The 11,915-nt window shown below is 40.4% G+C and overlaps 1 protein-coding gene across 1 annotated transcript; it reads left to right on the plus strand.

Annotated features, from left to right (window-relative positions):
• Window positions 1–295: 295 nt before the first annotated feature.
• LOC139614664 (myosin heavy chain, fast skeletal muscle-like) lies at window positions 296–11,627 on the plus strand. Its single transcript, XM_071472118.1, has 39 exons — window positions 296–499; window positions 652–795; window positions 1,117–1,273; window positions 1,404–1,431; window positions 1,520–1,631; window positions 1,720–1,812; window positions 1,888–1,951; window positions 2,074–2,172; window positions 2,265–2,368; window positions 2,452–2,590; window positions 2,698–2,816; window positions 2,919–3,068; window positions 3,158–3,328; window positions 3,425–3,731; window positions 4,099–4,175; window positions 4,265–4,352; window positions 4,443–4,560; window positions 4,669–4,792; window positions 4,885–5,021; window positions 5,145–5,400; window positions 5,671–5,913; window positions 6,044–6,220; window positions 6,344–6,489; window positions 7,116–7,206; window positions 7,301–7,690; window positions 7,820–7,946; window positions 8,026–8,144; window positions 8,349–8,545; window positions 8,635–8,818; window positions 8,967–9,132; window positions 9,289–9,413; window positions 9,553–9,861; window positions 9,945–10,148; window positions 10,237–10,362; window positions 10,477–10,647; window positions 10,737–10,841; window positions 10,934–11,029; window positions 11,158–11,289; window positions 11,507–11,627. The coding sequence occupies exons 1-39, from the start codon at window positions 296–298 to the stop codon at window positions 11,522–11,524; spliced, it is 5,817 nt and encodes a 1,938-aa protein (XP_071328219.1). The 3' UTR covers window positions 11,525–11,627.
• The last annotated feature ends 288 nt before the right edge of the window (window positions 11,628–11,915 follow it).

Below are 11,915 nucleotides of genomic sequence, written 5' to 3' on the forward strand. Positions count from 1 at the left end.
GACTTTTGGCTTTTTTCACCTTCTGATGTTCTTAAATTGACTGCATTTCCAAAACAAAATTTAAATGAAAAAACAAACCAAACTTTTTGTGCTCATGTTTAATCATCTTTTCATAGCATCTCGAGACTCCCCCAGAGACTGCACCACTCATTCTTTTTTGAACGAGTTCAGGTAAAAGATGTCATCATAAAAAACACATGAAATCTCCACGATCAAATAAGACCACAGCAATATCACGTTGATATGTTAACTATTGCAGACCCTCATTTTTTTCAGTCTCAACTAAAGTGCAACCATGAGCACAGATGCGGAAATGGAGCAGTATGGCCCTGCGGCCATCTACCTCCGCAAGCCAGAGAGAGAGAGGATTGAGGCACAAAATACTCCTTTTGATGCCAAAAGTGCCTTCTTTGTGGTTGATGCTGATGAGATGTATGTCAAGGGTAAACTTGTGAAGAAAGAGGGTGGCAAAGCCACAGTTGAGACAGACGGAGGAAAGGTAAATGAATAATAACTAAAGCATTCACTGAACATTTATCATTGTATTTTAAATTCAAACTGAAACTGTGAACTACATTGACATCCCTTTGATGAACTCTTTTATTTGAAATTATTATTCAGTAAAAACATTTAGCTGTACTTTCTTTTCAGTCAGTCACTGTAAAAGAGGATGACATCCATCCCAGGAATCCTCCAAAGTTCGACAAAATTGAGGACATGGCCATGATGACCCACCTCAATGAGCCTTGTGTGCTGTATAACCTCAAAGACCGTTATGCATCATGGATGATTTATGTGAGTTTCCACTATACTACACTTTTCTAGATTTTGCACCCAATTCAGGCAGTTCTCATCCCTTTTTGTTTCGATCCCTACATTCATTGGACATTTTTATGAAGCAGCTGAAAATGCTTTTCTTCAGGTAGGCTTTATTATAGCCTGTCTGAATAGCTGCTCCATTTGATATCATTCCTTTTTATTGGGCTGTTTTCCTGTCTGTGATTGGAACTTTTGTAGTTTTTTAATCTTGTAAAGCACATTGTGATTTTGTATCTGTGAAAGGTATTTAACACGTATGATTACTTAACACTGTGTTTATGCTCTCTACTTTTACAGACCTACTCTGGGTTGTTTTGTGTTGTCGTGAATCCCTACAAGTGGCTTCCTGTGTACGATTCTGTAGTTGTGGCTGCATATAGAGGCAAGAAGAGGATTGAGGCACCACCCCACATCTTCTCCATCTCTGACAATGCCTATCAGTTCATGCTCACTGGTAAGCTCAAAGTTAATAATGTTTAGGTGTGTATGTTAGAGAATTGGACTTGGAATGGAATTCAACTTATGCATAACCATTCTGATGGAACAAGGAGAATTCATGTGAAGTATGCATGTTTGTATTACAGATCGTGAGAACCAGTCTGTCCTGATTACGTGAGTATAGCACAAAATGTTGGGCTAAATCTTTGTAAATCTTATAGCAAAGAAACACAATCTTGACAATGTGCCCCTTCTACCTCAGTGGAGAATCCGGTGCAGGAAAGACTGTCAACACCAAGCGTGTCATCCAGTACTTTGCAACAATTGCAGCTCTTGGAGCTAAGAAGGCTGAGCCAACACCTGGCAAGATGCAGGTGAAGTTGGTTGTTTAGGATAAAAGTGTTTGTCAGTAGAAAGTTGGTTTAGATGTATAGCTCACGTAACTCAAATCTTCTCTTGCAGGGCTCCCTTGAGGACCAAATTGTTGCAGCCAACCCTCTGCTGGAGGCCTATGGTAATGCCAAGACTGTGAGGAATGACAACTCCTCTCGTTTTGTAAGTAACACACGCCATATCTTTTTTCTTGCCAAACTATCCAAAACTGATGTTATTAATAATCTGTCTGTCTAGGGTAAATTCATCAGAATCCACTTTGGTTCAGCTGGAAAGCTGTCTTCAGCTGATATTGAAACATGTAAGTTCGGACCAAGGTGTGAGTCAAGATTCATGTGGACTTAAATGTAGTCTTAAAGAAACTAAGAAACTCTAATGTAAGAATGAAAACACACGTTCTCCAATTCAATTTGTTACTCTTAGATCTGCTGGAGAAGTCTCGTGTAACCTTCCAGTTGTCTGCTGAGAGGAGCTACCATATCTTCTATCAGCTGATGACTGGCCACAAGCCTGAGCTCCTGGGTATGTTGAAAGACACCGTGAACTTAAAATTTTAACAACAGTAGAGACAGTATCAAAAGAAAACCTTGTGAGTTTTGTGTTCGCTCTTCTAGAGGCTCTTCTGATCACCACCAACCCCTATGACTATCCAATGATCAGTCAGGGTGAAATCACTGTCAAAAGCATCGATGATGTGGAGGAGTTCATTGCAACAGATGTAAGATGAAAGTTGAGAGTAATAGATAAAATACTGAGGGAAATGTTACAAATACCAATAACCTTTCTTCATTTCCACTGCAGACTGCAATTGACATCTTGGGCTTCACTGCTGAGGAGAAAATGGGCATCTACAAGCTGACTGGTGCTGTGATGCATCATGGTAACATGAAATTCAAGCAGAAGCAGCGTGAGGAGCAGGCTGAACCTGATGGCACTGAGGGTAATTTCCAAAATAATACTGTTCTTATGCAAGTTTTCTGGTGTGGAAAATACTATTCAAGTTAATGTGTATTTAACAGTCATTGTCATTGTATTTCTGTCCTTCAGTGGCTGATAAAATCGCCTATCTCTTGGGCCTGAACTCAGCTGATATGCTGAAAGCTCTGTGTTACCCAAGAGTGAAAGTCGGGAATGAGATGGTGACCAAAGGTCAGACCGTTCCACAGGTAATGAAGTTAAATTCATTGTTTTAAAAATAATGATATATTTGCATTTTGACATGAATATATTACTCTCAGAAATTTTAATGCTGAAATCACAATTTCTAGGTCAACAATTCTGTGATGGCTCTGTGCAAGTCTGTCTATGAGAAAATGTTCTTGTGGATGGTCATCCGTATCAATGAGATGCTGGACACAAAGCAGGCGAGATCATTCTTCATTGGAGTGTTGGATATCGCTGGATTTGAGATCTTTGATGTAAGTTTGAAAATATCTGGACAATTTGAAAGTTCTGCCTGAACTTGGCATGAAATGAAATTAAATGAAATGTCTTTCTGTAATTACAGTTCAACAGCTTGGAGCAGCTCTGCATCAACTTCACCAACGAGAAACTGCAACAGTTTTTCAACCACCACATGTTTGTCCTGGAGCAAGAGGAGTACAAGAAAGAAGGCATTGAATGGGAGTTCATTGACTTTGGTATGGACTTGGCTGCCTGCATTGAGCTTATTGAGAAGGTGAGTGGCTACTCATTTAAACATTTTTCATTTTTTCATGTGCACATGGTTGCTTCCACAGTTGAATTTTTAAAATGAAATGTAAATTCTTCTCAGCCAATGGGCATCTTCTCCATCCTTGAAGAGGAGTGCATGTTCCCTAAGGCCTCTGACACAACTTTCAAGAACAAGCTGCATGATCAGCATCTTGGCAAGACCAAGGCCTTTGAGAAGCCCAAGCCTGCAAAGGGCAAGGCTGAGGCTCACTTCTCCCTGGTTCACTATGCTGGTACAGTAGACTACAATATCTCTGGCTGGCTGGACAAGAACAAGGACCCCCTGAACGACTCAGTTGTTCAACTGTACCAGAAGGCATCAAACAAACTGCTGGCCTTCCTGTATGCAGCTCATGCAGGAGCTGAAGGTGAGAAAAAAAATGAGGCACAGTAATCAGAAACTCCAATATAACACATAGATGGAATGGATCATCCATAAAAACTGTATACTGCAATCATTTTACGATAGTATAAGAATTGCCCCATATTCTCAACTAAAAATTTAAATGTTATTTTCTATCCTATTAATGATACGTGATAGTAAAGGACATGGATGAAGTAGATTGTTTTTGTAAGCTTTGACATTTTTTCAGTTTACTAGAAAGTTACTGCAAAAGGTGCATTAAGTTTGCAGTTATAGGTAAAAAAAAAAAAGTCTGTTAGAACTACGAACAACAATAACCACAGCATTATTTATTCAGGTTCATTCATAAAATTTAATGTTTTGCAATACAGAGGCCTCTGGTGGTGGCGGCAAGAAGGGTGGTAAGAAGAAGGGTGGTTCCTTCCAGACTGTGTCTGCTCTTTTCAGAGTATGTATTGTTTCACATTTTTGGATTACAATTCAAAATCTTATATTAAAATCACGATTGACACATTATCTCCTAATGTTGATCCACAGGAGAACTTGGGCAAGCTGATGACAAACTTGAGGAGTACTCATCCTCACTTTGTGCGCTGCCTGATTCCCAATGAAACAAAGACCCCAGGTAAGAAGTCAACATTCCTCCTTTTTGAATTTTATGGTACACAATGTAATATAAAAAATATGTTAAACTATATGAATTTGAAACTCTCAGGTCTCATGGAGAACTTCTTGGTTATCCACCAACTGAGGTGTAATGGTGTGCTGGAAGGCATCAGAATCTGCAGAAAGGGCTTCCCCAGCAGAATCCTCTATGGTGACTTCAAGCAGAGGTGACTGCAGTTTTTGTTATATGTCAGGCTGATTTCAGAGAAGGCATTGTAATGATTAACACCAGAAAGATATGCAAGGAAAAGTGACCACATCATTTTGTCTTTTAGATACAAAGTTCTGAATGCCAGTGTCATCCCTGAGGGACAGTTCATTGATAACAAGAAAGCTTCAGAGAAACTGCTGGGATCCATTGATGTGGACCACACTCAGTACAAGTTTGGACACACAAAAGTATATTTCTAAGGACAAGATCTATTTCATCTGTTGTGAATATGTCCAGTTGTATCCACGTGTATTGATGACTGATTGCTTTGACAACATAGGTGTTCTTCAAAGCTGGTCTGCTGGGTGCCCTGGAGGAGATGAGAGATGAGAAACTGGCTGAGCTGGTGACCATGACTCAAGCTCTCTGCAGAGGATACGTCATGAGGAAGGAGTTTGTTAAGATGATGGAGAGGAGGTACTGTTTTCATAAAATACTCAAAACTGTACTGTCCAATTATATAGATATGGTTCTCAAATAGCATTTCCATGAAATCACATTGTAGTAAAAATGAGACATTATCTGCAATTATTTTTCCAGAGAATCCATCTTTACCATCCAGTACAACATCCGTTCATTCATGAATGTGAAAAACTGGCCATGGTTGAAACTGTACTTCAAGATCAAGCCTCTTCTGAAGAGTGCAGAGACTGAGAAGGAGCTACAACAGATGAAGGAAAACTATGACAAGATGAAATCAGACCTGGCTACTGCCCTGGCCAAGAAGAAGGAACTGGAGGAGAAGATGGTTTCCCTGCTGCAGGAGAAGAATGACCTGCAACTGCAAGTAGCTGCGGTAAATGCAATATTATATACACACAGATAAGTTCTTGATTTATCACTAATTTAGTAGTATAAATGTCTTATGTAGGAATTTAGACTGAATCACAATTCATAATCAGATCCATGGAAATATAGGTAGACCAAATGCAGCATATGCATTGTGTACATGCTTTACCAAAGATCTATTCTATTCTCGTCTTCTGATTGTCTTTGCACGAACCAAAATTATACATAAACTAAATGAATATTAATATCAAAGTATTGTATGTTCAAAACACTATAGGAAGTTGAAAATCTCTCTGATGCTGAGGAAAGGTGTGAAGGGCTCATTAAGAGCAAGATCCAGCTTGAGGCCAAACTCAAAGAGACAACTGAGAGACTGGAGGATGAAGAGGAAATCAATGCTGAGCTGACTGCCAAGAAGAGGAAGCTGGAGGATGAATGCTCTGAGCTGAAGAAGGACATCGATGACTTGGAGCTCACCTTGGCTAAAGTGGAGAAGGAGAAACACGCCACAGAAAATAAGGTTCAAATGATATATTCATAAAGAAATTAGAAAATGTATGGTCAGCTTTTAGGTTATATATATATTTTAGGTTATATAGGTTATAAAAATATAAAGTGGTGGAGGTAATGCACCTATCATGTAATTTCAGGTGAAAAACCTCACAGAGGAGATGGCATCTCAAGATGAGGCCATTGCCAAGTTAACCAAGGAGAAGAAAGCGCTCCAAGAGGCCCACCAGCAAACACTGGATGATCTCCAGGCAGAGGAAGACAAAGTCAACACTCTGACCAAGGCCAAGACAAAGCTGGAACAGCAAGTGGACGATGTAAGTAAACAATTCTTTTGCTTTGTGGTTTTGTCAAGTAAAGACATGAATGATTCTTGGTATTCATTTTATATAGCCAAAATGTCTCAAATAATTAATTAATTAAAAGTTATTATTCTATAGCTTGAGGGATCCCTGGAACAAGAGAAAAAGCTCCGCATGGACCTTGAGAGAGCAAAGAGGAAGCTGGAGGGAGATCTGAAACTGGCCCAGGAAACCATAATGGATCTGGAGAATGACAAGCAGCAATCTGATGAGAAAATCAAAAAGTAGGTTTTTGTTTGTTTTAGGTTTTTAACTCTCTTTTCAATATCTTACAAATTACACTCCAAGAAGAGAGAAGAACAGCAGCAATGTTGGTCCATCAGTCAGTTCAACATTTAAATCCAGACTGAAATGTATTGACATCTACAAGATATATTACAACAAAACTTGGCAAAAACATTCATGTCCATGAAAGAATGATGTGTAAAAACCTTCAGGATCTGTAAACTCTCCAAGTATGGCCAAAATTGTATTTGTTTAATACTATGGTTTATGACCAAATACCTGCCTATATATCTATATAACTACTGATATATTCCCATCTGCCTTAGCTTGCGCTTTGCGCTAAATAGCAAATGTGACCACTTTAATAGATAAAATTAAAACACCAAACATGGCGAAAAACACACCTGATAAACATCAGATTGTTAGTAATGTCACTGTGAGAATGTTACAATTTAGTTCAAAGCACAGTTATGCCAAATTATGGCCTCACGCAGCTGCTACCATGGTTCTAGACTCATTAGTTAACCAAGCCTTATTTTTTTACTTCCACCACTAGTCATCGCAAACAAAATGAGTCAAAAAAAAAAACAATAGCACTGACGATGCTCTTTTTTTCCTCTTACAGGAAGGACTTTGAGATAAGCCAGCTCCTCAGCAAAATTGAGGATGAACAGTCCCTTGGTGCTCAGCTTCAAAAGAAGATCAAGGAACTCCAGGTAACATGATTTATGTACCTGAGCCAGTAAATTATATACAACACATTACATTTTCCTGTTAAAGTCTTCTTAATACTGCTACCATCAAATGCAGGCTCGCATTGAGGAGCTGGAGGAGGAGATTGAGGCTGAGAGGGCTGCTCGGGCTAAGGTTGAGAAGCAGAGGGCTGACCTCTCCAGGGAGCTTGAGGAAATCAGCGAGAGGCTTGAGGAAGCTGGTGGAGCAACAGCAGCTCAGATTGAGATGAGCAAGAAGCGTGAGGCTGAGTTCCAGAAGCTGCGTCGTGACCTTGAAGAGTCAACCCTGCAGCATGAAGCTACTGCAGCAGCTCTTCGCAAGAAGCAGGCCGACAGTGTTGCAGAGCTGGGAGAGCAGATCGACAACCTCCAGCGTGTCAAGCAGAAGCTGGAGAAGGAGAAGAGCGAGTACAAGATGGAGATTGATGACCTCACCAGCAACATGGAGGCTGTTGCCAAAGCAAAGGTGAGTGGTTTGTTTACAAGTAAGGGATTGGACTTTTATTATACTCAGAAACATGCACTGTGACTATTAAATCTTGCAGTACCTTCAAGTCTGGGAGAAATGGACAACATTCATGTTTTGTTGCTGTAGGGCAACTTGGAGAAAATGTGCAGGACTCTTGAGGACCAGCTGAGTGAGCTCAAAGCCAAAAATGATGAGAATGTTCGCCAGCTGAATGACATTAATGCACAGAAGGCAAGACTGCAGACAGAGAATGGTGAGTCACCTGTAAAAAATAAGTCATGACAAACAATAGATCATTCTCATATATATTACATTTACACATTGTCCTTCAGGTGAATTTTCTCGCCAGCTTGAGGAGAAAGAAGCTCTTGTTTCTCAGCTGACCAGGGGCAAGCAGGCCTTTACTCAGCAGATTGAGGAGCTCAAGAGACATGTTGAGGAAGAAGTGAAGGTATAGAAGTTATTATTGTTATTGGGTTTTAACAGCAACTGAATTGAGCCATCCTTTTCAAATATAGTCATAAAAATACATACAGAATATTTTAACAATATAAAAAAATAAAATCAAAGCTCAATCAAGACTGATGAAGTACTTACTCATACAATGCTTTTCAGCTTAATTGGTGAGTTATAAATGTTTTCTCATGTTCAACAGGCCAAGAATGCCCTGGCCCACGCTGTCCAGTCAGCCCGCCATGACTGTGATCTGCTCAGAGAGCAGTTTGAGGAGGAGCAGGAGGCCAAGGCTGAGCTGCAGCGAGGAATGTCCAAGGCCAACAGTGAGGTGGCTCAGTGGAGAACCAAATATGAGACTGACGCTATCCAGCGCACTGAGGAGCTGGAGGAGGCCAAGTACATGAAACCTTTCTACTTTTTCATTAATAAATCAGTTTTTGCAAACAAATATCCAACTAAACTAAACAAATTCTACTTCATGATAGGAAGAAGCTTGCCCAGCGTCTGCAGGATGCTGAGGAATCCATTGAGGCTGTGAACTCTAAGTGTGCCTCTTTGGAGAAGACCAAGCAGAGGCTGCAGGGTGAGGTGGAGGACCTCATGATTGATGTGGAGAGAGCTAATGCTCTGGCTGCCAACCTTGACAAGAAGCAGAGGAACTTTGATAAGGTAAGTGCAAATTACTGATTCAAGTGAAACAAAACAATATTTTTGTTAAGGTAATTAGTTAAACTAAAGTTAAATTTTATCAGAAGACCACATACTTACACATACCTGAATTGGTAACCAATCATTTAATTAACCTGTACAAATCCAGGTCCTGGCAGAATGGAAACAGAAGTATGAGGAGGGCCAGGCAGAGCTGGAAGGAGCCCAGAAGGAGGCTCGCTCTCTCAGCACTGAACTCTTCAAGATGAAGAACTCTTATGAGGAGGCTTTGGATCACCTGGAGACCATGAAGAGAGAGAACAAGAACCTGCAGCGTATGTCAACCTCACTATATTTAATGTGACTATTATTGTAATTCTTTGACCTGCAGTGGTAGATTGTGAGTTTTTTACCATTTCCTAGATATAAGGTATAGTGCATACAGGTAGTCTGCATTACTCAAACTCTACTTTGTTTTGGCTGCTCTATAGAGGAGATTTCAGACCTGACTGAACAGATTGGTGAGACTGGAAAGAGCATCCATGAGCTGGAGAAAGCCAAGAAGACTGTGGAGACTGAGAAGTCTGAGATTCAGTCAGCACTGGAGGAAGCTGAGGTATAATCTTGTTTAAAATAAAATTTCCCATCAATGGGGAAGAGGTCTTGGACTTTTGGACCTTTAGTGTTTATAAAATGTATCAATTTGATTTTATTTCTGTGAAAGTTGACTTTTGGTATGTGTGTGAATTTTCAAGGGCACACTGGAGCATGAGGAGGCAAAGATTCTCCGTGTTCAGCTTGAGCTCAACCAGGTCAAAGGTGAGGTTGACAGGAAGCTGGCAGAGAAGGATGAGGAAATGGAGCAGATCAAGAGGAACAGCCAGAGGGTGATGGACTCCATGCAGAGCACTCTTGATTCAGAGGTCAGGAGCAGAAATGATGCCCTGAGAGTCAAGAAGAAGATGGAGGGAGACCTGAATGAGATGGAGATTCAGCTCAGCCATGCCAACAGGCAGGCGGCTGAGGCCCAGAAACAACTGAGGAATGTCCAGGGACAGCTCAAGGTAAGGACTATATGATCATCTAATTAAAACAAACAAGTACAAAAATACAGAAAGCTCATTGGGCTTTTTTCTCTCGTTTTCAGGATGCCCAGCTGCACCTTGATGATGCTGTCAGAGCACAGGAAGACATGAAGGAGCAGGTGGCCATGGTGGAGCGCAGAAATGGCCTGATGATAGCTGAGATTGAGGAGCTGAGAGCTGCTCTGGAGCAGACAGAGAGAGGACGCAAAGTGGCTGAGCAGGAGTTGGTTGATGCTAGTGAGCGTGTTGGACTGCTTCACTCTCAGGTTTGTTTCCATTCATTCAAAGGAAAGTAGTGTTCTTGAAAATACATTATATAAATTATATTAAACATGACTTTTCTGAAACATTCAGAACACCAGTCTAATAAACACCAAGAAGAAGCTGGAAGCTGACCTTGTGCAAGTTCAGGGTGAAGTGGATGATTCTATTCAAGAAGCAAGAAATGCTGAGGAGAAGGCCAAAAAGGCCATCACTGATGTGAGTTTAGATTCATGAGTCTCCCTCTTTATGTAAAATGCAACTTCACCAAAAACTTGTTTACGATTGACTATTTGTGTCAAGACTAAAATTATAAATTGCCCATCATTCCAGGCTGCCATGATGGCCGAGGAGCTGAAGAAGGAGCAGGACACTAGTGCTCACCTGGAGAGGATGAAGAAGAACCTGGAGGTCACAGTCAAAGACCTGCAGCATCGTCTGGACGAGGCTGAGAACCTCGCCATGAAGGGTGGCAAGAAGCAGCTCCAGAAACTGGAGTCCAGGGTATGAACTGCATATACTTTAAATGCTCATTACATACACTATGAGTTTGAGGATTCAATTTTGATCAATCATTTACCATCATGTTACAGGTCCGTGAGCTGGAAGCTGAAGTTGATTCTGAGCAGAGACGTGGAGCTGATGCTGTCAAAGGAGTCCGCAAATATGAGAGGAGAGTGAAGGAGTTGACCTACCAGGTGATGTCTGTTTAACCTAAAAACTACTGTGGCTTATTAATTTCTATATTTTGTCTCTATACTTTCTTAGTAACAATTCTTAATTTGTATAGACTGAGGAGGACAAGAAAAATGTGACCAGACTCCAGGATCTGGTGGACAAGCTGCAGCTCAAAGTCAAGGCTTACAAGAGACAGGCTGAGGAGGCGGTAAGTCAAATGCTTTGTGATTATAATACACATGGAAAGTAGCACAAATCAATAATGACATAAAGACATATTCCACACATGGAATATCTAAACAAATACAACATACTATGACCCTCAACCCTTAATAGGAGGAACAGGCAAACACCCACCTGTCCAGACTGAGAAAGGTTCAGCATGAGATGGAAGAAGCTCAGGAGCGCGCTGACATCGCAGAGTCCCAAGTTAACAAGCTGAGAGCTAAGAGCCGTGAGGCCGGAAAGGTAAGTGGGATCATATTTAATGGAAAATTCCTATCCTAATATCTTAATGAGGTTTTTTAAGTAAAGATAAATAGATTCTTTATACCATTCTTTACTTTGTAGAGACATATAAAAAGGTAAATGCCAGATATTAAATTAACTTGCATGACCACGAGGTACGTGCCTTAAGTACTGATAATATATACTGAATAATTTTATTTTTCTTGCTTTTTTTCAGTCTGAGAGCGCTGAATAAGAGGCAACATCCTTTTCGGAGCTTTTGACAGAGTTCATAAAATATGAACTAGCTGTGGAATTGTCTTCTTACAATGTCTTAATTCAATAAACTGTTTCCTGTATCATTTGCTCTTTGTTTTATCTATTAAAATTGCATCTTAGTACACAGTGTTAAACATAGCAGCACAGGTGAAGCTGCATCAGTCACTGCATCAGTTTCTTTCCCTGGAATAATAGTGATTTACGCCCACATGACAAGGTCCAGTCAAGTCTGGACAGCCTTTCTGCTCAGTATTCACCATAGCTGTGAGCAGTGCTAGGTTCCACCTTAAAAGACAACTTCACAATTTACAAAGCAGAAATTCAGATGCATCATTTTAATATAAATACACTAAAATAAGAGCCACAAT

Source organism: Trachinotus anak, unplaced genomic scaffold (genome assembly GCF_046630095.1).
Source record: "Trachinotus anak isolate AG129_WGS33_773 ecotype Australia unplaced genomic scaffold, CSIRO_AGI_Tana_v1 ptg000003l, whole genome shotgun sequence".
Classification (NCBI taxonomy): domain Eukaryota; kingdom Metazoa; phylum Chordata; class Actinopteri; order Carangiformes; family Carangidae; genus Trachinotus; species Trachinotus anak.